At 35.0% G+C, this 27,580-nt stretch overlaps 3 protein-coding genes across 5 annotated transcripts; 1 reads left to right on the top strand and 2 right to left on the bottom strand.

Annotated features, from left to right (window-relative positions):
- Positions 1-1,162: 1,162 nt before the first annotated feature.
- Positions 1,163-3,456, top strand: LOC147531981 (uncharacterized). 3 transcript variants are annotated; one of them, XM_086648656.1, is made up of 3 exons: positions 1,190-1,767; positions 2,072-3,221; positions 3,259-3,341. In XM_086648656.1, the coding sequence occupies exon 2, from the start codon at positions 2,101-2,103 to the stop codon at positions 3,208-3,210; it is 1,110 nt and encodes a 369-aa protein (XP_086504782.1). In that variant the 5' UTR covers positions 1,190-1,767; positions 2,072-2,100; the 3' UTR covers positions 3,211-3,221; positions 3,259-3,341. The 3 variants fall into 3 exon arrangements, with proteins under 3 accessions (XP_086504781.1, XP_086504780.1, XP_086504782.1); XM_086648655.1 differs by having other exon boundaries at positions 1,163-3,221; positions 3,259-3,456; XM_086648654.1 differs by having other exon boundaries at positions 1,163-1,767; positions 2,072-3,456.
- Positions 3,457-6,772: 3,316 nt separating this feature from the next.
- LOC147531982 (DNA repair protein rhp7-like) lies at positions 6,773-10,113 on the bottom strand. Its single transcript, XM_086649440.1, has 7 exons — positions 9,309-10,113; positions 8,546-8,979; positions 8,409-8,437; positions 7,684-7,816; positions 7,452-7,527; positions 6,982-7,140; positions 6,773-6,901 (listed from the first exon to the last, which is right to left on the bottom strand). The coding sequence occupies exons 1-7, from the start codon at positions 10,107-10,109 to the stop codon at positions 6,782-6,784; spliced, it is 1,752 nt and encodes a 583-aa protein (XP_086505566.1). The 5' UTR covers positions 10,110-10,113; the 3' UTR covers positions 6,773-6,781.
- Positions 10,114-11,753: 1,640 nt separating this feature from the next.
- Positions 11,754-17,603, bottom strand: LOC147531983 (MOB kinase activator-like 1A). The gene is made up of 7 exons (XM_086648657.1): positions 17,449-17,603; positions 14,527-14,575; positions 14,325-14,433; positions 13,683-13,776; positions 12,867-13,000; positions 12,619-12,782; positions 11,754-12,007 (listed from the first exon to the last, which is right to left on the bottom strand). The coding sequence occupies exons 1-7, from the start codon at positions 17,472-17,474 to the stop codon at positions 11,939-11,941; spliced, it is 645 nt and encodes a 214-aa protein (XP_086504783.1). The 5' UTR covers positions 17,475-17,603; the 3' UTR covers positions 11,754-11,938.
- Between the last annotated feature and the right edge of the window lie 9,977 nt (positions 17,604-27,580).

The raw sequence follows: 27,580 nt of genomic DNA on the forward strand, positions 1-27,580 counted from the left end.
CTTTCCACATTAGATAATTAGAATCATCTAACTTCTCAGTTATGAAGTTAGTAACAGCAGAAATAGGTGGGAAATTACATTGATTTGCTGCTGCCATGGAGAAATATGAAGAAAGTTGTAGACTTTGCACGAAAAAACAGTAAGTAACTAGATCTTTATACTAGTTTTCTTCAATTTTGATCAATAACTTTGATAAGAACAAGTGTCTTCTGAAATATATTGATTTGTATATGAATTTTAGAATCTTCATCTTGAAATGATTGAAATTTTCTGAATATTTACTACCTTTCTCTTGATTTTGATGGTGATTTTGCGAGAATGATCAATTGGCTGTTGAGTTCACAATGAAAACCCTAGTTTGATGGATCTAGCTGAACCTGATACCATGTAAGTTTTCAATGAACTCTTAGAATTTTATTTCCAATTATATTTTTATTGTCTTACAACTTTGTATTTATAGAGATAGAGAGAAAAGAAAGTAAACAAGAGTTTGTTACTAAAACAGAAAACAGAAAAGTTAGTTTGTTTAACTAACTTAAACTAACTTTTCTTGAACAGTTGGGGAGTGCTCTTATCACAACTGAGACTTGACCGAGCTGGGCTGCAATGGGCTGCATTCGTTGACTCCATCTTGACCATTGACTGAGATTGACCATATAAGACTTTGTAATCCCTAATTCTTCTTTACTCTTCGTAATGTAAAACCCTAGTTCTTCTCTGGTTCTCTCATACAACAACAACAAGAAGAAATCAATCAAGTAAGGTTATTTTCTTGTTGATAATTAGAAATCACTTTTCGACATCATCAAAATTTCAAAAATTTTGCCAAGAAAACATAATTCGACTGATTGTAGAGCCACCAATAATTTTACCCTCATAATATTTGCTTTTTTATTAAACTGATCTAAACACAGTTTAAGCGGTGTTTTCATTTATAAACGAATTGATAAAAATTGTAATATGTAATCCATTAAAATCTGTAGGAAAAACAAAATAAACCATGAGTATTCATATAAGCCGACTAGCCATTCTATTCCGGATTCTATAAGAAGATTTTCCCGCCATGTTTCGAACGGTCACTTACAATTTCAATTTGAATGGACGGTGGATATTTAGTCGATCCAACGGTGCGATAAGTTACCACGCTTTCTTTCATAACTATATATTCAGATCTTTCCTTTTCCTACTCATACCTGAAATCCCACTTCCTAATTTCTAGGGCTTTTTCTTTCTGCTCACTACTCTCTCTCTCTCCCTCCGTCTGAAAATAGCGCATCAAAACCTATTCAAGAACATCTACCACAAAACCCTTTACCTGTATCAATCAATCTTTCTTTGTTTTTCTTTCTTGAATCGATTCGATTGATTTAGGGTTTGAGTGATTCCTCTTATCTGGAATTCTTGAATCAACTCATCCATTTATTGAAGATTAATCAAGAACAAGTTTCTTCTTTCCCTCCTCCATTTTTTCCCACTCATACCTGAAATCCCACTTTCTAATTTCTATTCTAGGGCTTTTTCTTTCTACTCGCTTCTCTCTCTCCCTCTGAAACTAATTACATCAAAAACTATTCAAGAACATCTGGAAACCCTTTACGTGTATCAATCTTTCTTTGTTATTCTTTCTTGAATAGATTGGTTTAGGGTTTTACTAATTCCTCTTATCTGGAATTCTTGAATCAACTGATCCATTTATTGAGGATCAATCAAGAAAAAGTTTCTGCTTTCCCTCTGTTTCATTACTAGAAATTTCTCATCTAAACACAGGTATTGCCATTTCTCTCACTTTGAAATTAGTCAAATAAAGGTTCTTTTTTCCTTCTCACGAACTTCTCGAAAACCCTATTTCCCCAATCTGTCTTCTTTCTTGTTTCCATTTCTAATCTTTGTTTTAGGGTTTCAGGGTTTTAACGTTTGATTGTAATTTTTAGGGTTTCATCTGAAAAATTAAGAAATTTTCATAAAGGGGTTTAGTTCAATTGTAGAGATTTTCATATCTATAGATGAAATATTGTTAGAAATATCAAACCTTATTAAGAAATCTGTATTTCTTGATTATATTTTGGTGTAGAGTGAAAAATTAATCCTGAAAAATAAAAGATGGGGAAGAAGAAGATAAACATAGAAAAAATACAGGATGAGACCAAGAGGAAAATCACATTTACAAAAAGGCGTCAAGGTCTGTTTAAGAAAGCAGCAGACACATGTGTGGAATGTAATTCGGAAATTGCCGTGATTGCATTCTCCCAGGCTGGTAACGTGTTTACATTCGGTCATTCCTCTGTCGATTCTGTTATTAATCGGTACATGGATGGAGTTCAAGTAGAAGAAGAAGAGAAAGAGGAGAGAATCGAACATGCTCATAAAAGGAGGAAGGTCAGTGATGATGGTGGGTTTTGGTGGGATCAAATTGATACAGACAAACTCGATTATGAGAAATTATCGAACTTGAGAAATGTATTGATGGGTTTGAAGCAGAATGTCAGGAAAAGGATTGAAGAACTCACCTCGTCATCTTCGTTTATGACAGCCGGAGCTAGTTCATGTTCTGATACTCCTACTGTTGCTGCTGTTACTTCAATATCATCTTCTTCATATATGGCAGCCGAAGCCATTAGTTCTACTGCCACTGCTGTTACTAGTTTTGATAATCCTGCAGCATCGTCTGCCTCAACTGCTACTACTTTCACTGTTACTGAAATGGAAGAAGAAGACCATTCGCTGTTCTTAACAGAAGAAGATCTTGCATTCTTAGCAAATGAAGATGATTTTCAGTTTACAAAAGAGAAAGATGATTTTTCATGTTCTGATACTCCTACTGTTGCTGCTGTTACTTCATTATCATCTTCTTCATATATGGCAGCCGAAGCGATCAAATGTTCTACTGCCATTGCTGCTTCTAGTTTTGATATTCCTGCCACTCCGTCTGCCTCAACTGCTACTACTTTTACTGTTACCGAAATGGAAGAAGAAGACCATCCGCCGTTCTTAACAGAAGAAGATTTTTCCTTCTTAGCAAATGAAGAAGATTTTTCCTTCTTAGCAAATGAAGATGATTTTCAGTTTACAAAAGAGAAAGATGATTTGTCCTTCTTACAGAAAGAAGATGATTTTCATTGGTCACTGGAAGATGATTTATCCGATATTGGTAACATTTTTGACGCAGATGAAGAAGGGCAACAACTGGCTTCAATACTTCGTGATTTTTAAATGATAACTTCGTGAATGACAGATTCACCAAAAAATTTCATTGTTCAGTAATATTCAGAGACTATTTCAGGAAGGAGATTGAATAACGTTGTTCATTATTCTGTGATATTTGATGAAAGGATATTGACCAACCTTGTTCATTCTTCTTTGAAGAGGATAGACCTATGGTGTTTTTTTTTTGAGTTTGTTAATATAGTGTAATTCGTTGCAGCAATTTTAATAAAAAATCTCTCGTTTGTTGTTCAATCTCATTCATTCATTCATTCACTGCAGCTTACAATTTGATTTGTTAGTACCACTCCATGTCGATTCGAAATATCGGACTTCATGCCATTGAGCTTACTTACAATCAATGCCTCCTAACTGATAGTCTTATTTAGGTTTCCGCTTGGTTGATAGATTGACAGGTTATTTTACATTTTCAACATTTTCAGAGAACTGATAGATATCGTGACCTAGATTGATATCGCTGCTATAGGCGTCTGCTTCTTACAAAAAATCCATTACAGGTATATCTGTTAACCTTTCATTAGGATGTTTTCGAGTTAGATATTGTTTGTTCTTCGTTTTTTATTGTACGCCAACTTCTCAAGAATTTCGATCTTTTCCCTTCTTATCCAAGACATTGTTCACAATGAAGACGACTATTACGGTTTTTCCATTTTCGTTTCTATGTGAAAATAGACCAATTGCTAGTATGATGGATCTTGATGGGTTTCTCTTTCTTTTTAGTCATTTTAATAGACTTGTTAAATGAAGCAAAATCAACCATAAGTTTTACACTCTTTCTTCATGAGGTTCATACACAAAACTTCACAGAGAAACCTCGTCCTCACGGAAATCTCACCGAGAGCTCACTCAAGCTCTTACCAACTGAACCCAACTTTACCCAAGATTATTTTATTCATTTGATTGCTATTGTCACTGATGGGTACAAATTTTTTGTGAGTTTGTTACTGAAACTGGTACGAGTTTCGAGCTATATGGAAAGACTTGATACTGAACCCGGGCGAATTTTGGACTTGTAGAGTTTTTGGATATCTCGCAGAGTCGCAGCTATATTGCTTTAGAACATCTACTAGATACTTTTTGCTTAGAGTTTTTCTATTTTTCTATTCTATATCAGACATTGTTCTCAATAAAGACGATGATTAGGGTTTTTCTATTTCGTTTCTGTGCAAAAAATAGACGGATTGCTAGTCTGGTGGATCTTGACGGTCTTTTTCTTTCATTTTAGTCAATTAATAGACTTGTTAAACAGAGCAGAGTCAAGCATAAGTTGTGCACCCTTTTTTTACGAGGTCTATATACAAAACATCTCAGAGAAACCTCATCCTTGTGGAATCTCACCGACAGATCAAGTTGTTGGTCTGTTTGTTAATGGTTTTCTGCATCACCAAACTATTACATATGGTATTCTAATTGAATACTTACAGCCAAATCGAGCTCTTATTTAGGGTGTTCCAACTGAGCCCAAGTTCATTTTACTTATTTGATTGCTATATATTGTCACTGATGGGTACACATTTGCTGCTAGTTCGTTACTGAAATTGGTACGAGATTTGAGCAATACAGAAAGACTTGTTACTGAAGCCGGGTGAATTTAGGACTTGGGTGGTTTTCGGATATCTCGCAGCTATATTGGTTTAGAACATCAATTAGATACGTTTTGCTTAAAGGTTCGCCAGAACTGGAAACACTATTGAGAGTTTTAATTACTTTACTTGTTAAGTCAAGGTGTTCCAATGGTTTTCCGCCTACTTGTTAGAAAGGGAGTTGTTCATTCGTTGGAGGCGTTAACTTCTTGAAGTTTAATAACTTGTAATAAAGGCTAACTCACCCCATTTCTGATACGAATGGATATCAATTGTTTGCTTCTCTCCACGATCCAAAACAAGAAAACTATGATGATGTAATTCAGTTTGCGAGGACTCTAATGACATGCACTTGGAAATTTAAAGTATTTAATCAAGAAACTGCACTTGGAAATTTAAGATATGGAAGATCCGTCCAACAACTATATCATGACTTTCTCGAGATTCTATAATTTGATTAGCATCATATAGTAGGTATATGTTGTTTTATCTCTATCCACATGGTGGATATACTCACGAGCTCAAATAATGTTGAATATTAATTTCGTTTTTGCACGATTGGGTATGCCTATCTAAATTTTTAACTCAGGATGGCTCCAAGTATATAACACAATATGCATATATTTGTTCTAGGACATGCAGCAAATGCACATATATGGCCGAGCAGTTCGACTAACCCTTAACTACACTGTCCTAGTTGTTACTCTAGGAGGACCAACTAGCACCCAATTTCGACTTCGACAGCTGAGCATATACAAAACATGCTGAAAATGAAAAAAAATCTCAAATCACCTAAAAATCGGTAATTGTGCCTTTGGCATGGTTTAGCTGCATGTATATTTGTCATGTTCGTTAATCTTTTTTATAGTTGATATAGTTTTGTTTTCCTTTTGAAGAATTATCATTATCCGAGTTCCTCTAAAGAAATGGTTTTCTCCGGTGGATTTTTTAACTGGTTAGGTTGGTATCTTAATTGTTCAAAAGATCCTATTGAATGAGGTGGGTCATCAGTCTTCACTATATATGTGCTACGGCAGAACGGTTCCTTGCTGTCGATCATGTTCTGGCAATGATAGTTTAGTCACTTGTTAACCAACCCTCGCCACACTTACCCAAACATATTATCCGTTGCTATCTGCGTCGATCAGAACATCACAGGTAAAAGAAAGTTGAGAGTTCTACCATGATATCGAATATGATGTTTCATAAATTCTATGGTCTTCTCATCTACTCTTTGACAATATCCAAATGATTTTGGGATCCAAGCAGGGCACACGATGCACTCCGAACTTGCCTTCCGCAACCATTACGAGATGGAACGTTCTTTACCCATCTTGTAAGTATTAAAATCTGAAATTCATATTTATCTTGCGTTATGTCTCTATGTAATTTGCTATCATCATTTGTTGGTCTCTCTCTCTCTCTCTCTCTCTTAAAGACACACGCACGCACACACACACATAAACACACACTGAATTGCTGGGATCAAAGTGATGGTTTTTGTTTCTGCTCAAAAAATGGTTATTCAGTCGGTCCCAGTCTTCTGTCTTAAGCATCAAGACTCTTTTACGAGGCTCGCAAACTGAATTGCTTTAGAAACTCAATGGTTGAAGACTCTGTTATACTGGACACAACAAAAATGATCTCACTCTCACAAGTTAGGAACAGACATTTTTCTGCTAGACTCACCCAAATCCAAGAGCTTAGAAAAACGAAAATCTGATGATAGATTGACATGCAAAGAAGTATCATTATATTTCAGTATCATCAACTAAATCATACAAAATCTCAGTATAAACTCAACTGTCTTGTTAACTTTACATTATGTCTAAGTAAGTATAACTCTCATCCCGGTAAAATCTAACTATATGAGAAAGACAAAAGTAATTCATTTGTTATAAATGGATAATCAAGAAGAAAACAAAAGTAATTCATTTGTTTGTTCGGTATGGCTATGGAAGAGAGAGCAAGGACGACTAGTGTAATTGAGATTCCTCAATTCCATGAATGTTTATACGTTCCAGAATCGGACTCAAGTTCAATCCAACAAGCCGAACAAAAGAATTTGAGTGACCATCCACAAACACAGTTGTAATCTGGTAGGAGATATCAACGAAGAAGGACATAAGTATTTTCCGTACAAAAGTAAACAACTAGTGAATGTTGAAAAACACACCTGCGTGCATCCAAACAGCTTGAGAATTTTCAGTGACGAGCAGCTATCAACAATTAATCCTAATGCAGCGTCTGTCAAATTTCGGCACCAAGACAGATCCAACCTCACCAGTTGATTTGAGCAACATTTGGCTAGCGACATGGCCGTCTGGTTTCCAACCTGTAACAGATCCACCCATTACTCATTTTTAAGTAGGTATAATAGTACAACCACCCCAGCTCCTAAACTGAGGAGACCAAGTATAATTGATACGCCATTAGTTTATACTACTATTCATCTGAAAGTCCATGTAACGATCTCAATAAACCTAAATCATTCACCAGGCTGAGCCAGCCAGTAAAAAAGTGAAGTTGCAGACCTAGGAGAGCCTAGTTCACTCAAAACTCAACGTTGATCACACAAATGATTCACACACCATTAAAGCACAAAAGCTTATAAAGAAAAAGAAAATATTCATGTTGACACTGTACCTTCTTAACATAATTTAATGAAAGTTCTGTGAGGTGCTTTCCAGAGGCTTCAATGAATGCAGCAACAGCCTCATCACTGTTACTCAGGAAAATCGATAAGAGTTAGATCACCACGGAAACGATAACAAAATGGCACATTTACAATACTTAATAACGTGAACAAAGAAAGAACGGGTCAAGCACAGTATTGAAGCAAACGGCGTATCGAGTGTACAAAAAAGATGCTCCGAACCTGAAATTGTTTCTCTGAAGTTTGAGGATTTGAATTGAGCGACATCCATTTGCAAGGTAAGCTAATGAAGCATCAGTCAATTTGTCCAAGTTACAAAGATCGATGGCACGTAATCCAGGACAATTTTCTGAAAGGGAAATTTGGCCAAAACTCCCTAAAAACTTTGGCCTTTGGTTAAAAAGGATTGGACAATTTTTTATGGGCTTCAGCTCCCTGTGGCATTTTTGTAAATTATCTAATATAGGGAAAAGACAAAACTGACCTTATTGCAAACTAGTTTGCAAACTAGTTTGCAAGGCAAACCAGATTGCAAACTAGTGCAAACCAGTTTGCAAACCAGTTTGCAAATCAGTTTGCAAATCAGTTTGCAAAGCTCTGCAAGGCAAACCAGATTGCAAACCAATTTGCAAAGTAGTGCAAACCAGTTTGCAAATCAGTTTGCAAACTAGTTTGCAAAGCTTCGCAAAATCAAACCCTAACAAAATAAGTAACTAAGAAGTAAGATTATATAAAATGTGAGGGTTTTTGGAAAATCTGAGGGTGTTTCTAAAATTTCCTTTATACAAAGGTCAATTCAGGTATACAAAATTAAGGGATTTTTAGAATTGTCCTTCAAGCCTATTTCCAAACTTTTCATGGTGCCTAGAAGGAAAAAAAGATAACTTGTCTTTTTGACCAAAAAAAACAAAAAATTGAGTCTCCAGCCCAATTTCCTGTTTCTGAAATGGCTTTTAGGGAAGCATTAGTCAATCCCCTGCCACAAAAACACCACAATAGTTAAAAGATGATAAAATGATACTTCATATAAATATAAGTTCTGTAAAACAAGGAAAGAGAAATTGAAGGAACAAAGTGAATATACCCACAATTAGCGAAAAAGAGCTCCTTCAACGTTGGCCCACGTACACTAACAAGATCACAGACAAAATCATCACAAACAGTTAGGTTGTCTGACAATGACAAAATCTCCAGCCTTTCCAACTTTTTCAGAGCAGGGAGAATCAGCATCATATCGATGTTTTGACACTCATCTAAATACAATTCTCTAACCATCGACCCAAGAGATTCAGCCAATGTGTCTATACCAATAGAGGTTAGTAGGGAGCACTGTCGTAGACTTATAGAACATAGTGAAGGTGCTGCAGCAACAAGTTTCTTCAGACCAATATCTGTAAGCCGACAAGTACCCCTCAAAGATATAGATGATAACGCAAGAAATCTATATGGTGACTGAGCTAATGTATCTTGTAATAGATAATCAGACACACATCGTCCACATAGATCGAGTTGGAGCACCTAATTATGAAAGATGAAAACTTTCAGACCTCGCAGAATTTAAGAATTTCACTAAATACTATGAAGCTTGAACCATTAAACCAAAAAATAAGCTTCTCCAATTTTAAAATCTCCTTCTAACTAATTGAAAATGGCCTCAAATTTCACATTTTGGTGACGTAGTGGGGTAAGTAGGTACTTCTTTGCATTATAGAACGCAAAGAACCCATCCCAGTATTTGCGGGATCGCTAAAATTCTAAGGTACACATTGTTCAGTACGAGAACGTTCATGATACCAATTCTAGTTTTAAACTACTGAAATGAATTTGGAGAGTGTTCATAGTATTACCATTAAATTGCTACTATCACACCCTTTCAAAATTTTGCTTAAGTCCTCCTCTGTAAGCCACGAACAATCCTTTACACGTATCTCCGTTGGAGATCCACTAGCAAGGAGTTCCATAAAACGATAGTTCATCGTTCGAGAATCACACAAGATGTTAGTTAATTTGTGCCTCAATACGTCTGGGACATATGCTAGTGACACAATTGCTTCGACATTCTTAGCTAGATTGCTAATACACAAATCTTGCAATGAAGGAACCATAGGCCTAAAGCGTTTCTCACCCGGGTTTCCTGTGGGTGTCCATTTAATAATAGGTTCTGTTGATCGATCTTCGATAATCTTCAACGCAGTAGAAGGTAAGTTTTCAACTTCTACAGGAGCAATGGCAACTGGCTGATTTTTCGATTGGGAACGAGACATTCTAATAACAGATTCTCTTATACGATGTTTATCCCGTTCTCTCCAGTATTGTCTCTGCAAAGCCTTCTGCCTGACTGTTTCTGTTACAGCAATCCTCTTTGATTCTTCCTCCTTCTGCACCTGTTTCTTTTCGTCGTCCATCCTCTCCTCAAATAGAAGAAGAGCAGCAGCCGCTTCAAGAATATCCGGATCAATTCCATCACCAATAGAAGTCTCTTTTTCTACTTCAGAACCCTCTTGAGGCTCTGCTTCCAAATCAATCACCACTCTTAGTTCTAAATCCAATGTTGACGAAGAACCACTTTTATCACCCAATCTTTCTTCATCTTTTTCTTCTTTATTATCACCTGTCTCTTGGTGACTCGATCCGTTGCTTTCATTCATGCTTTCATCAGAATCAAGAACAATTACCTCAATCTTACTCTTAAATTTCTCATTTACTTGCTGTAAATCAAAAACCCTTTCACTCGGAATCGAACTTGATGAATCAGAACCAGAACTAATCTCATTTACTTGATCAAGATTCATGTTCTTGTCGCATCCTTCATTGTCTAAGTTTTCGGAATCAGGAGGAGTTGATGAAGTCATTGAGAAGGGTTCTTGAATTTTCTTTAGAATTGAGGTTCAGGAATGATGGATTTTAGGGTTTTGTTTAGGAAGTCTAGTGTGTACAATAAGTAGTGATTGGCAGTGAAGAGAAGATTGAAACCATACTAACGACGAGAGAGACTTGGTTTTAGGTATTTTCTGTTAAGACTGGTTTGAACTTGAGAGTAACAATTCCCGCTCAATATAGCAGTGATGGCGATAAGATGCAGTAGGATGTATTCTAAATTTTGTGCATCGGCTGCTGGTTATCCTGTGGGGTTTGCTACTTTTTTTTGTTAAAAGCACTCAATTTTACATTCAAAGAATTCTAAAGCATTGAAGTTATCATGCAAGTGTATATAGACAACTAGATTGTGCATGTCCACGTGGTTGGACACTCTCTACTGAGCTCATAAGGTCATGAAATCGAGTTTCGATGGTAGTAATTTATCATTGAAATTTATTCAAAGTAATAATAAATAAGATAGAGGTAGGAAAGGATGGACTTTCAGGCCTCTAGAAAGGCCTAAGGGTCTTTATATGACCATTAAGACTTAAGATGTCTTAATTGGCTCTTGGAGTTCAATCTAAAACAAAATTAGATTGTGCACCGCTATATTACATTGTCGTAAGAAATTTGACATTGCCATGGAATGTATTCTTTGTTGCCCATGGTTTCTTTAAGAGTGTTATTACTGAGATGTAAGAGGGATTTAATTGGAGAAATGTTTGGAAGCAATAGGCATAGGATTAATTTTCCAAGATCGGAAATCTTCTTTCATCAAGGCACGACCAAGATTACAAAGTCTAGAAACAGTGAAGTAGAAGAAGCGAAGGCAATCGTAGCTTGATGGACGGGCAAAAACACTCAATGTGCACCGTCGTATTATAGGAGACAACCAGACACTTATTAATCACCTCCAAGGAAATAACTCAAAACATTCACTAAAATTCACAAGCCAGTACAAAACAAATAATTCTGAAGAATGACTTTACCTCAATCAAACTTTAGTCCTCTCATAGAAAATGTAACAAAAAAACCTACAATTTACCCCCAAACTTCGTGAACATGTACTTAACTTCATAGTTTAATATACATCGAAAGTGTATTTCAACCAATGAAGAATACATTGTGGCGAATAGTTGGGCCTATCCTGCTTAGAAAGTTCTTTCGACGCCCACTATTAGTAGTGGGTAAAAGAACTTTGTTGGTTAGAACTTTGGTGCAAGCAAGCAAAGCCTCTAGTAAGAGGTTGGGGCCATATCCGAGGACTTCCATATAAAGGCCTAAATCCCCCAACTTTTAATGAAAATAAAGAAGTTAGGAGTTAAGAGGAAGAAGAGATTTGGTTTTCTTAAAATGTTTAATGAAAATAAAAAAGTTCCTTTGAAGCAACAACCAGCCAAAAACATAATCATTCTCAAACCCAAACAGGATAATTTGATCAAAACCCTAAAATTGTTTCTCTTTCTTAAATGAGCATCCCAAATCAACAACCAAATGGAAGTATAAAGCTATCCTCACACATAGTTGATAATGCCTTAGGCACATCAACAAAGAAGTAAAACCCGAATCTTGTAAGGTTAATTTTCTCAACAAATAGTTCTAAAAATTGTTCATCCTACTATTGAAGAATGGGTTCGATGAGGTCCTGAAGTGGTGCAAGTTCCCCCTTCTCGATCAATCGAAATTCCTGCAAAAGTCCAACTTGATAGAGTTATGCACTGCCCACAATGAGTCCGAGTGATTCCTAAGAGGTGTTGTTTTTCTTGTTGCCGCTTCAGGCATCCAAATATTCTTCAAGGCATAAAGATTTTCAATCGAGATTGCATTAGGGAGCAACTTTATTTTGAGTCCAAAATCAATTGGTTTGAGTGTGTCCGCTAATCTTCATCATCACCCTCACCTCCACCACCAAAACTCCTGACCGCCACCACCACCAACACCGTTTTTCTAACCACCGCCTACCACCAATTTCATAATGCCCTGGAGAATATTTTGGATGATCCAAAGTTGCAACTTTTTTTTTTCTCATTTCTTGAATCTGACTTTTTTGAATATGAACTGTCTGACTTAAGTGGACATGAAATCTACCCAAATAAATCACACAGAAAAGTCACACAGAAACGAACATCTAAAATCTGGCTCGAGTCAATTCAGCCACAAGTGAGATTTCAAATCTGACTTTTTTTTTTTGTTGACACGGATTTCAAATCTGACTTAGAGAGAAAAGAAACACTACCGTGTATGTGTGTGTATATGTATACGTGTATATATGGTGAAAGAGAAAGAGCAAGAACTTACCCATGTGAATAAAATGAAGTGCTTGAAGCATGTATTGAGGTGAGCTTCTTCCTTTAGACTTACAATCTTTTGAAAATGGGAGTGATAGATGTGGGCGTAAACACGGAACAATCGTTTGAATATTGTCTTCACGACATCTCTGAAATTGTGAGGAAATGGTGCACCTGTAGTACAAAAGAAAGTTAGTGAAGTAACTTAAACTTACAGGCGAAAACATCTTGTATTAATATGCAGAACTTTCACTGTACCTATTCTTTGAGGAAATATAGCTTCGTCGTCTAGCTGAACTTCAATCCAGTCCATCAAATATTCCACATACTTTGGTGCAGAAACCTCTATTGGTTTCTTTATTTGAACTCCATCTGCCCATCTATACTCGTACCTGTGGATTTCAAGAGTTCTATATAAATATTTCACATTCAAATCTGCATGAATGTAACCATATACTCTTTTATAATACTTTTTCCATGTTGGATTCTCAATCACTCCGTCAAGTACTCGAATACTTATATCCGAAGTCAATGAAGTGAGTATACTGTGAGGTTTTGTGCTTAAATCTTGTGTAGTGTTCAGTTCATGTATAGGGATGCTGAAGCTAATACAGAGCTTTCGTTGATGATAACAAACTTTATTACTAATTTAACTAACTCAAACTCGGATGCCTTCTAGGGTTTGACTATCCCAATATTATATACATATATATCAAATGGGTTTCTTCTACTCAAAATACTAAACAAAAAAAGCAAATGGAATAATTAATCTAAAAACATATGTAAAGGTAAAAAAAACATAACCTAAATATGTTTAGATCCAAACAAAAATCGAATCTGAAAATTAACAGTTTCCGTTGATCCTGGAAACATAAGTATCGGCTGCTTGGGAGGGTGCCCCTAGTAGTCTGATTAATATCACGATTAATTGAGCTAGTTCGAAGACCAATGAACGGTTGTATGAAATTGTCTAATACTCACACTTCGGTATAGCAATAAAGACAGCCTAATGGCACATGATTTCAATGTACAATCAACCAGATTAAACATGTCGGAGTAGGAAGAGATTCATACTTTGGTCCGGCAGACATTGTTGGGCAGGTAACTCCGGTGCAGAACTCTGTTAGAGTGCCATAGAGAATGTTCACTTGATTGAAGAAATCTACCGCTGCCAAGAAAAAAGAACACGTTGAAAATCCGAAGTTGTGAACCACAAAATTTTCTCTCTCAAACTCTACTCAATCTATCTATATTACTACTGAAGATAATTTCCAATTACCAATTGTTATAAATCAAATAATCATTAGATTTACGTGCATAACTGCACCCGGTAAGTAATCAATCGGGTAATAATGAAATTATGCAGATACACACACTTTGTCCACATATAACTCTATAAAGTAATAACGAAAAACGGGTGAATTCAGTAAGACGATTAAAATCCGTCATAAATCTGACATGTATATTGTATAGTACATTTCAAAGATGAGATTTCATGGGACATTCAATGTCCTAGTTATCGCATTCCCTGTTCAAGTAGCATACAACCGTAAATCTCCGGAATTAAGTTTTCAATGCCATCTTTCATTTATATGTAACAAAAATCAGAAAAACAAAATACCAAAATGCTCGTGAAACAACATCTAGAATCAATATTCAATGTGTTCGCAACGAATATATCCAATTTAGAGACAAATCGAATGTTCAGATCCCTACCGTTTACTGCTAGCCATTCGTTTGGATCCTCTCCTAGGGGTAGTTTTACTGCTTCTCTCAAGTTTCCACTACCCAAGGTAGCATCTATGTGCCTCTGAAGCTGGGCACCCTGCATCATTTAGGGCAACAACAAAATGTGCATCAGTTTATTAGAACAGTATATATAGACTAGACCATTTGACTTGAAAGGCAAAAGACCAACCTTGCTACCCGAAGGAGCATTCTTTTTGGGCCGAAACGTCTTTTGATTCCTGCTCGACATCAAAATATTGTGATTAATGCTTCAAGAAAGTAAAAAAAGGAAAGAAAGATGCATTCCTACACATATAACAAAAATATTAAAATCTCATAGAAATCCAGAATATATGTCATTTCCAAGCTAGGAAAAAAAATGATTAACCAAGTATACCAAATAGCATAATGGCTTATTTTCTGGCGCCTACCTAAAATGGTGAGGAAGTTGTTTTCTAAATCCTAGAATTTATGCTTCAGAAAACACAAAAATGGAGTTCACTTATGTAATTCAAGTCTCTGAACTCAATGACCTGAGAATCAAGAAAATGACTGAGACAATTTCACAATTTTCGGCTCTAATAGCAACAACGGAAAAGTCAAGCACAGTTTGATTACAGAACTCAGAAATAAGAATTCGGTTTATTTTTCAAGAGGCTTCTCTCATTACCCAAACGACCTTGGAAGAAGCCATTTCGTGTGATGATATCTTAAAATCATAAATTAGGTAATTGACTAATACATCGAAAGAGGTAATAGCCTTTTAAGGATAAAGTTTTCATATACGATCCGTGTTTCTACCTACAATTATGTGCCTAAAACCCATATACAAACTTGATTTAATCCAACTAGGGTACTCGGGACGAGGCCAACCATGGAGTAGTTCAATCAGCAAACATCTTTACGCTTTGGTTATTTGTTCAAGCACATAGTTACCTCAAATCTTTAGCCTCAGATTAACTTCTGTTTCTATTACAAAAATAGAACAAACCAACTCAGGTAAGTTTTTTTATTGCAATTTTGATCGATAAATACACAATAAATTTTGATTAAGCAATGTAGCTGATCCCCAGTTAATGAACCGAGTTGCACGCTGACTTAATAGCCGAATCTCGTCAATTAAATTCAAATCCAAGTTAGATGCTTTTCTTTTAAGACATCCAAGTTAGATGCTGCTACGACATTCACCACTTCCTATTCGATATATCAAATGTGTCGAGTAGCATTTCCCTTTTAATATTTAAGTTCCAAACACTAACTTTAAGTCTTTTGAAAACGATAAATAGTGTCAAGTTTACACTGGCACTTCAGATTCAGTATCTTAACTAAAATGAGTAACATTTTACTTTCATTTGTTCATGTTTGAAATCTGAATAGATTTCGGCAAACAGATCAATTTCAAGACTTGTATGATGGGCCAGCATATCAAAAGTCGAATTCAAAACCAAATGAGTTATTGCAAACTTCATTCGACCCTTCAAATTTGGTATGTTAATTGGGTAATTAGCCTTTCCCTATTTCAAGTTCCCAAATCTGCATAATGTCTTTAAAAAATGACCAACAACTTTACATATTTAGAGAAGACTACGATAAAACCTCATTTACAGCATTCCAACCTGATTTACATGGTAATTCTATGACATCAAGAGAAAGATTCATATGCAAGGGACTTAGTCCCACATTGGAAGACATTCCAGGCCCGGGTTATCCATTATAACGTAATACCTTGTCTTACATATCGGCTAGGCCTTCTGGGTGGGTTTGGCACCTAAATTGGACAGATGGAGAAGCACGTAAGTGGTGGTCTAGGGTATGCCCGTGCGAAGGAATATCCTTGTACCATGAGGAACCAGGCCAATGGGCCTAGGTGGAACCTAAATCAAGGACAATAACGTCACACTAAGAAATGGGCAATGGAAAGAACAAGGTTACCTGGTACACGGATCCCTCCGGTACTGGGTACGGGTACCGGTACACGGTACGCTACCATGTGAGTATCGGGTATGCTAGGGGTGTACTTCTTCAGTTTGCTATTTTTGGTTGCAATACGTTTTTGACTATTTTCCTAGACAATATGTACTCTTTATGATGCATTTGTAATAGATACACCTACTCTCAGATATTGTATCCATAAAATTTCAAATCTAACTGGTTAATTCATCAAATTCTTGTAGTTAACTGCTGAGGTTGTAGAAATTATAAATTTTTTACAAAGACTTTGGGTTCATTAAGACTAAAAATTCCGGTACCCTAATATTGGAGTACTGGATCGCAAACCCACCCAACAAGGGGACGAGGAATTGGTAAGCGGTACGCTAGGGGAAAGAGAGTATATGGTAACTTTGGGAAAGAAAGACTAACGTATTTGGTTTACTCTCATATACATGTATAATTGGGATACCTTTCTTTTTGAGAAGTTTAACTTTCTACTTCAGGTTTTTGTTTTCTATAGCTTGTAGTTTGTGATCTGTTTTTGTTTCTCCGTGTAACTACTATTACCTTTCGGTTTCTCAATAAAGTTTTCGTTCCTCGAAAAAATTTTGTTTCGCGGAATAAATTTGAAGAAAAAATAATGTGGCATCGATACATTTTATTGATTGTCCACTTTTCATAAGGTATTTTTCAGATACTTCACGGCCATTGAAGTTCCGACACGATTTTTAAGTTGTCTCGCCGTACATATACATACATATCTCAGAGTAAGATTTCAGACTATTTATTTTTGTCTAACCGCATATGTACATATCTAGGAGTAAGATTTTAGTCTGTTTGTTTTTGTCTAACTCGTGATATCTGACTAATCTTGGGTAATTTTGGGTTTACTTTCCATCCATTTGATTAAAACAATTCAGATTCTAATGAGTCATATTATAGATAATGAGAGAAAAAAAAAAAACAAACAACCCCCTATATCGCAAAAGATGATAACTCCAAATCTCCAATCATCATTCACAATTCAAAAAATGTTCAATTTTGTAATCACAAAAAGGGAGATTATTCAAATCCCAATATCACAAATATTATTGATCTAAATCAAGCATCATAATCATCATCCAAGAAAAAGTCTAAAAATCCACACAAAAGAAACAAATTAATGGTACTAAAATAATACCTGTTTCCTAAACCGAAGAGACTCATATCTAGAGGGAGGGAAAGAAAGAGAAGAGAGATAGAAAGGGCTCTGTTTTTATTTCTCTCTCTTCTTTCTCTCTCTCGAGTCTCTCGCCTGCGTCGCTAAATAAGATGAGAATTGTGATCCAGCAAAGCAAACGTTGAAGAAAGAGAGAAATTTATATAGGCGGTGGAGGAGAGGGGATGGAGGGAAAATAGCCAGCCTGGCATTAGAAGTGATACAGGTCAGCATTGTTTCTTTCTATTGCCAGGTCAATTTTCAAAATTTTGAAAATTGTACTGGGACATTGTTTTACCTAACTTAACGTGGGTGTACAAAGTACTCTTGCTTTTGTCAACAGTCGGTAGCCCAAGTGGTTCCAAGGTGTTGACATAAACTCCAGAAATCCCTGGAGGTCTCAGGTTCGAATCCCAGAGAAGGTGGAATCTTTGGTTATTTTGATTTGGGATTATTAGGGTGTAAATAATGTAGTTGGGCTTTAGGCCATTGTCATGTTGGGCTGTAGGCCCGGTCTTGTTTCAGTTTGAGTGGACAGTTATTGAGCGTATCACATCTTTGATGTATCAATGCCAAATGTAACGACATACGTAGATCGTAGTCGAATTCCAAAAAAAAAAAAAAAAAAAAAAAAAAGTACTCTTGCTTTTGAAGACGAGTAGTTTTATTCAAATTCACAACCCTCTCGAAGGTTAAACCTTGCAAAGAGTTATCACTTCGGACTTTTGGCATCAGGAAGAGACAACACCAAGAAGAAAAGACAACATCATGGAGAGAGGAACAAATGAATCTGAACAAACCAGTCTTTTATAATGTCAGGTTTGATTAATCAAAATGACTCAATTAACAGACGACATAAAGAAGAAATATTTCTATTAACAACCTCAATCTGCAGACTCATCAAATCTCCAAATTCTCCACCGATTATTATGTTAGATGTTGTAGTACATTGAAATCCAAGAGGTCGTGGGTTCGATCCGTAAGAATGGTCTTCATTACTCGGATGTAAAAAAATCTGTTATTAATGTGGTATCAATAAAGTAAAGATCTTCGCTAAGTCTTGTAATGGACTTTTAAGGTAGTGTTTTGTTATCATCTTTAAAGGTCCAAGTGTCTGCATTGATGACAGTTGAAGTGTTTTCTCAAATCATCACGATGTAATTTGCTTTTGTATTCACATGATGTAACAAAAACCATGTAAAATGTCTGTATTTTACTCCATCATTAGTGAAATTAAAGTTTTGTTTAAAACAAACTATATGTTCTTTGCCTATGAATTTAAAGTGAACATCTGCTCCTCGAGGAAACAATAATATGTTTCAGCGTACAATCACACAAATATTCTTCTTTTTCTTTCTTTCCTCCTACCTTCACCTACTCCATTAATCTCTTCTCTATATGCTCTCTTTCTCCTTCCCTTTGTTAAAAAATTTCCCTCCTAATATCTATCTTTCTCTTTCGTCTCAGACGAAGGGGAAAGTTTCTAGGCGACCCATATGGGTTTCACCTGAAACCTCTTACTACCCAAGATGAGGGTTCCGTGGTCGGTTTCAATACCGCCCTAAGAAAAATCTCGCGGTAATAGCTAGTAATCACCGTTATGCTCATATTGGTGACGTTATTGTTGTTGTAATCAAATAAGCAATGCCCAATATGCCTTCAGAAAAATCAAAGATGACCAGAGTTGTAATTGTACGTACATGTAAAGAACTTAAACGTGACAACGGTATGATAATGATATGATGACAATACTGCAGTTGTCATTGATTAGGACGGAAATCCAAAAGGAACTCGAGTTTTTGGTGCGATAGCTCGGGAATTAAGACTGTTGAATATTACTAAAATAGTCTCATTAGCTCCTGAGGTATTATAAATACTAATAGACGAGATCATAATATAGTAGGTCTCGGAAATAGATTAAAGAAAGACCTAATTTTCCAACAACTTGTTAGGTGGAAGATGGCAGCAGGGCTTGCTTAATCGGATACAATACATGAAATGGAAGAGATCCAAGTGAATGAAAAGGAAATTACAAAGAATAAATTTCACTTGCACTTTAAAGAGGCATGCTATAAAAATAGCCCAGTTTATGAGAATGCTTATATTGATGGAATCAAGAAAATTCGAAATTAGAGATACTTAAACTTAAAGAAGCTTAAGACCTCCTCTGCTTTGAAAAACCTCTTGTGCCTCTTCTTTTCGACTATAACGATGGAATCGTCCATTGAGATATATAAAAAATGATCGATTTTTGCGGAATCGACCACCAGAATTTTGTACCCAGTTTACACAAAACCTACGTGAGGGTTTTAAGAGTTTCAGGCAGAACCTCCATAGGTTTCTCCTGAAACCTCCCCTTCATCTTCGAGGAAGGGAGCATCGGCGAAGGGATTTCTTCCCTTTGTTGGACTCAGTGAGGATAAAAAAAAAAAAAAAAGTAAGAGAAATCAAAAGAAGGGGAGAAATTTAACAGACATGAGATATACAAAGAGAGAGGGAGAGAGGGAGAGAGAGAGAGAGGGAGGGAGAGAAGAAAAAAAGATTTAGCAGAGAGGAGAGGGGAGAGAAAGATTTAACAGAAAAGAGAGAGTGATTTAGCAAAAAGGAGAGAGACATTTAGCAGAGAGGATAAATGAGAGAAATATTTAGCAGAGATGAGAGAGATAAAGGAGAAAATTAAGGGTCATCGACAAGCAACCCTTGCCGTAGGGAAGAAGTGACTTGGGCAAACAAAAAGGAAACAAAAATATTTCAACCAAAATCTTGTAATCGGATTTTTTTTTTTCGCTAGTGGAAATTAGAGTTAAAAATCTATTTTAAGGCTTTCAATGGGGGTTTTGCCTAGGCGCGACAAAAAAAGCTGATTAGTCCACGATTGTGTCGAGTAATTGTTGTTTTAGTAAATAATTCATAATTAACATAAGATTTTTTTTGCATATCTTTACACCCTTCTCACTCCAAATCACGTTAAATTGTGTACTTTATCACAACATATTATGACAATTGTTCGTAATGCATTATGATACTATATATTCTCAAAAGAAAGTATTAGTAGAAGGTCCAAAATATAGACCCTAATAGCCCAATAGGTCCACTATTAACACAAATAGACCAAAAGTCCAAAAAATACAAATTTTGAAATGCACCAAACAAATAATTTTTTCATGACATCCTTTATCTTATTACATTACACAAAACTAAGCAACACTATACATTTAAGTGTTGAACTTCACGCAATTTAGTTTGCGTTGCGTACAAAACAAACATATTCCTACACATATCTACACATTCAATAAACAATCAACACATCAGTGATACATTTATGTATTTGTACAAGACAAAAACAAATATTCGAAGAAAATCTACCTATTTTATATTAAGTTTGGATCTTAAACCAACTTATTTTTCATTTTTACTGTTTGCCGATAGACCCCTTTCAAAAAGCTTTTTCTTCAATATTCACAAGTATAATGGACTATCATAATGTATATAAGAAAATCATATTTTTTTTTGTACCTAAATTCAATAAATCATGACTTTTCACTCGACGAAAATTGAACTTAGGACTTCCAACATGGGAAGTAGTTATCCAACTAATGCACCAAGTGGTCTTGAAAAAGAACCTTTAGAACATAAAAATTTCAATAATTAACTACCATTGGATTTCAACAAAAAAAAACTGCCATTGGGTTAGTTATGGCTCAACATGTGACTAAATCTTAGACAGCCCTCTTATACTACAAGGAGGACCGACCCTAGCTATTAGGAGGCCTAAAATTACAAATTCTTGAGGAAGTAATCGTCAATTGAAGACTACTGTTTTTTACTAGTTGATTGAAGTTACTTTTTCTTTTAGAATTTTTGGGCTTATAGCCCAAAAAACGGGCCCTAGAAAGGCATTTAGTCATCTCTAATCCTATAAAGGGTTTCAAAACCAAAATATTAAAGTAAATGGATATCTAGTCCATTTGTATCCATCTCGAGAGAAAACACAAGTCCCTAGAATACATATTAAATCATAATACCTAAACTAACCTTCCTTATATATAAAAACTAATTCACCTTCAAAATCCCTAAATATCTTTTTCCATTTTTATCTCACACCTTCTCTCTCCAATCACGTTTCTAATCAAAGTAACTTTTATCTTCATTATCTTCAGTAATCGAAACATGTTTATTTTCTCTCTCTCTCTCTCTCTCTCTCTCTCTCTCTCTCTAAATCTGAATCATCTGATAATCCTCTATTAAACTCAAAAAGCTTGTAACATCTTCATTAGAGCAACTGTAAACACCTTCATCGTTTATCAGGTTTTACACATTTCGGAAGTCTTTGTTCGTACCATTAAAACAGATTCTGAATCAGATTTAAAATTGCTTTTCAGGTTATTGAATCAGATTCTCTCTCTCTAAAGTTAAACATATATGATTTCGATTATGATCTCAAAGATTTGTTTACTATTTCATTACCTTCGAATGTTTGCTGGTTTTTTTCTCTCTCTAAGATTTTCATCATTGTTTTTTATCTTGATGTTTAGTAGATATTTACTGATTAGTTCAAATCAAGTATGTTTTGTTTTCATCAGATTATCATATCATTTTTCATTAGATTTAAGTTTAAGCTTCTTGATTTTCTGATATTTCTTCACCTCAGATCTTTGGTTTCGTACAATTTTATGAATCAGGTGTTATTCCGTACGTTTATCATAACAAAATATACAATATAGGTAATTTACAGTAAATTTTGATACTTTCTAGTACATTACGCAAACATCTTTTGTACGATGTTTTTATAAGAGAATGTAAAATACGCGTAATTTGTTATACATTATATATAATTTATAATAAATTCTAAAACATCGTATAAGTGCACATAAATTATGTATTATTTATTTACCATTACGCGTACTTTTCACCCAAAACAGTAGCCTTGTTAAGCTGACCAAACTACTCAAAACCTTCAAATATTGTCAAAATTTGACAAACATTATACATAATTTACGGAACTGTACATGTAGTTTATAATACAATATATGATTTTTTGTTTAATGTATGTGTATTTATGTGTGTAGATTTGATATAACAGATGGAATTTCAAATCTGAAAGTTAAGTGAGAGAAAGTGATACATACGTTTTGTATATTAACCCCTAAATCACGCTTAATTGATCCCAGAAAATATTCTCTTTCCAAATCTGAAAGTTAAGTGAGAGAAAATTGATTTGAATCGAAAAAAATACATAGTAAGAGAGAGAAAATTGATTTGGTTTCCAAATCTGTAAAGAAGACTGGTTTCCAAATCTGTAAAGAGAGAGAACATTGATTTGGTTAGGGTTTTTGTTTTGAATCGATTTGGGAATAGATTTGCTTTCCAAAATGGTTTAGAAGAGAGAGAAAAATCAATTTTGGGTTTATACCGTTAGCTGCTTTAAAACCCCCAAATCACGCCCACATTATGAACTTTCCAGATTCACCCCGAAAAATTAAAAATCCCCTTATTTTTGTAGGAGGGAAATGGACGGTAGTTATTTCATAAAGAATGGGTTATTATGTTCATAATGCAAAAGGACTAAATATCCATATTTTGGGAAGATTGGGTCATAAACCTTTTTTGAACATTATTTTGGTCTATATACCCATGGACCCTTTCTTTAATCCGATCTCTCACGATATAAAATTCCATTAATCATAGGATCCTGCTCATTCTTCTCCTTCCCATTCTATATGTATGCATGCACCTATTACCACCCAACCTAATACTTGTTCAAGAGCTAGTTCTTCCTAGGGTGACAAGGGATGTTGAAGAAATAAAAGACAACATCCAGTGCAGAAAATAAATTAAATAGTGAGTTAGTGACCGGCCCATCACCATACCAAATTAGTTGAGACTATCTATATAACAAAACAGGGTTTCTTAGTGATGACTGGGACAAAATAAATGCTCCCTTTCGCTGACTAGGATTGCACATGTGGTCCATTTGCTAACTAGATAGATGTCTCCTTAGCAACATAAATTTGGCTCATATTCAAGTATTTTAATCAAAACTTTAATTTCATCCTTCTAAATAAATGATGTGTGGGAGGAGGTCTTTTCGGTTTCCCCATGTTAATTTCTTTTCTCTATCACCCTTTCAACTCCTTGAATTAATTTGGACCCTTAATGAGATCAACTTCCCCTTATCTCCAACTGAAACCCTTCGTCTCTGACCTGCGATTTATCTTCCATTCTTCATCCTTGTTGTTACACCCTTCTAATTCCTCACTTTGTTGTTCATTGAATCTCTTCTGCCACAACACTCAACATTGTTCATAATCACTTGAGGCCTTCTGGTTACCTGCTTCGGCAGAAAACCTGTTCATTTCATTCTCATCGACCATTTGGTTATGCAATTTGCTCGAAACTAAGCTCATGTTAGTTGCCCAATCTACTTTTTGCTAATTTTATTTATTTATGTTCTGGTTCTTTGTGTATGAAAAGCAATATTCTCTATAATCACATCTTTTTAACAATATAGGTTTTTATTGTTGTTTTCTGTTTCGAATCTTTTAGATCCGCAATCTATTGTGTAGTTCGGATCTATGGTTTATACCAATTTCATCTTTTAGAGTTTTGTCTACATGGTTTGGTTTTATATACTGAAACAATGAAAGTGTGAATCCAGATTGGTAGATTATAGTAATTTATTTACTGCCTCTTCCCTCACTTAAATATGAAATGCTTATCCCTATTAATAGGAATTTTGCTTTGTTTCGTATTTGAAGGATAGTGGTTTGCACGATAGAACATGTGAAGGGGTGAAGAAGATTGTTTCTCCATTGAATAGATGAGCGTGTACATTCTACTGTATTTGTTATCATATTACTTCCCTTGCTGTTATTCATAAGTTCCCGGAAGACTCATGAATTACTTCCCTTGCTGTTATTCATAAGTTCCCGGAAGACTCATGAATTACATATCTAGGAAAGCACTTCACATACTTTTTGTTTGATCAGATTATAAGTACCATTTTGTTTGATCAGACTAATGAGTTATTTTGCTTACTCTTTATTGTTATCACATCGTCCTAAAGTGCTTTATGAAGTGTTTTATTTAAGTCCTAAACCGATGAAAAATTGTGCTATAGAGATCACTTAATATATTATTTGATTTGTATCAATGATGTTGTGCACTCATTAGTATCCGCCTAGCAATTTTTTGCTTTTCGACACCATGCACTAACTCCGGAATTCGATCTTATTGTTCATTAGTAATAATTCCTTTAATTTTTTCTGCAATCACGTATTTCTGTGTAATTATTTTTGCGTATCTCTCCTTCCTTTTACTAATAACAACCTAAATGATGAAGACTTAATGGCAATCCCTCTTACTTTAGCATCGTTATATGTGTTGATATTATGTTACTTCTTGTGTTCACTAATGCACTCAATTTCATTCTTTATCATTTGATGATCAAATGATACACATCCTGATGAGTCTGCTTTCTTGCATTGTACATATTTTGTTTAGGAACAATCTTTTTTTCTTATTCGCAAATACAACCGTTTCTGCGGTGCACGAGATTTTGATCCTTTTAACTAAGAGCTCGCTTTGGTAGGTTGGTCCCCATGATCTTTTTACATTAGATTTTCCAGTTTTAGTTCCTCGCTACCCTTATGAATGATTTCTTAAAGAGAATATATATGAAACTTTTTCAGTGCGTATTACGTTATTTTTGTAAATAGACTATGAACAAAAAGTGATACTATTCAATCCAATTATCAAGCCTGATGGGAAAGAGAAGTCGAAGATATGTATTCATGCCCCAGCTCATCGATTTTTGAACTCTCAGCTATGTTTCTAATAAATTCATTTCCTTTCTTGCTTCAAATTTTTCATTCTTTTACCATTCGTACTCTTGTTCAGGGAAAAACATCTTTAATGGTGGAAGATGAAGAAACCCTACTATGTTTTCCTCATTTATTTTTGTATCCTAAGTTTCTAACTTGATTTATGTTTGTTTTCAGAATTTTGGAATTAACCGATCACTTCGAAAGTGGTCCAGGCTGCGAGCAGACAGATATGTGAAATCTGGTTTTGGTAGATTATCATTACATTTTCCTTTCAATTACCCATCAGTTTAACATTCGTAAATTAATTTGATGTGTTGTTTCAGACTTTCAGCAACCTACCACAATTGATTTTACACTAGACTGAAATCAATCAACTTCAAAAACAAAGACACAAAGAACAATTGTCTTAGTCTTGTGATTGAATAAAAGATTCATTTCTAATTATTTATACATATTAAAATTTGAATATGTGTGGTGTTCTTAAGTAAGATGGAGATGAGTTCGGAAACTTTGGAAATTTTCGATTGTAATTCCTTTTTGAGTTCCTAGGAAATCTATTACAAAAACTGGACCTAAGATATATATGGTTCTTTTCTATGATGACATTTCACACTACACTTAGAAACTCTTCAAGGTACATACTTTTCACTTTCACATGAAAAATGAAGGTTTCGTTTCAAATTTTGTTCTTCTAGACTCCAATTGGATTCAATTAGTGGAATTAGTTTTCTTTGGTAACTTTATATGAAACTAAAGATATTTAACATGACAAAGTATAACAAAGGTAATTGCTTCCTCTACAGTTGTACCTTATATTTTTAACTTTATTTGTGATTTTACAGTTCTGGGCACTTGGTGATTATTACTATTCTAATAGTGTATTGTTGTATGCAGTTCTGTTTCGCAACAAATCTAGGGTTTCGTGAATAAGTTTATCTCGGTCAAAAAGGCTCAGCTAAAGATGCAAAATTTCTATTATTCAAAGGACAATAGTCATGTGTCAGTACATTTCAGTACTCAACTCTCTTAAACAAGTAACTGGTTTCTCCATTTCCCGTTTTGAATTTTCATGAAAGCACTAACTTAGTTTAGTCATAAAAAACTTTCTTTCCTTTTACAATGTATTCTTCCCTCATGTGTGAGCCTTCTTGGTTCAAATAAGAGTATAATCTTTCTTTCATTTTAGGTGTAAAACTATTGAGATTATTGGAGACGAGTTTTCTCGATTTCCGAAGAGGTTATAAAATAACAATAGTTGTGTGATGGTTGAAATCCTTTTGCCAGAAATTCTTCTCTCGGAAGCCAATATACCTGACATTATATTTCTGGAGTCTGCAAAACAATTTACGTGATCTCTGCTAGCTTCGAGAGATATTTAGTTGTGCCTAAACATTTGATGAATGGTTTCAAATGTCTTATGAATGTGACCGGTAAAAGGTTGTTTAGCAAGGTACATCACATTGTAAAGTTATCATTTTTTGCTTCTCTTGAATTCTTGGCTTGAGTTTCAGTCACAAACCTTTTCATGTCTAGACACTATAGGTCCTCCGCCCGTTTGTACTCCTAAGGTAAAAATCTGATGTACAGAAATGGTTGCCTTGAAAGAAGGGTACAATACTTAAAGTAGGCATGTGTATATTGGTCTTGATGCAGTTCATCATGTTTTGCTGTAGGAGGATCTAGAAGTTGTTAATGCTGCTAGAGAGCGTAAGCATCTACTGGACATAACAATGCAAGTCTAAAAGTGATGCAATCATCCTTTTTCATTTTGAGGACCTGAACCTGATTCTCTTACACTATTGAGGATCATCTTATTACGAGTAGAAACATTTCATCTACAAGTTATTGTTCTTTGAAGCATATGTTTTATTTTTGTTTTTTTACACCTCTTGGTTGATACATGATGAATTGGTGTTTTCGTAATGTTGTATATTGATAAATGATTCTTTTAGGTAAGCTGGTTCAAAAGCTGAAGGACCAAACTACAAGCTTACGGTATTTTCTCAAAACAATTTAGGTCCACTTTTTGTCTTAAATATCCTAAGAATTCCATTTTTGTTAAAAAAATTTGTTAAAGCGTGTTAATTTTTCTTTTTCATAATTTTTGTGAAGCTTGACAAATCAATAAAAGAGTTAAGGTCGAAACTGAGTCTTTTTACGTTCAAACACTGAGTCCTCATGTAAGCTTCAACTAAAAAAAATATTTTAGAAATAAAAATAAGATCGAAGTATCAGGTGTACAAAAATCAATCATAAAGGTAAAGAAAATGAAAGACAACCTCATTCGA

The sequence above is a fragment of the Eschscholzia californica genome, unplaced genomic scaffold (genome assembly GCF_041429995.1).
Source record: "Eschscholzia californica isolate CP2 unplaced genomic scaffold, dmEscCali1.0.p SCAF_6, whole genome shotgun sequence".
Taxonomy (NCBI): domain Eukaryota; kingdom Viridiplantae; phylum Streptophyta; class Magnoliopsida; order Ranunculales; family Papaveraceae; genus Eschscholzia; species Eschscholzia californica.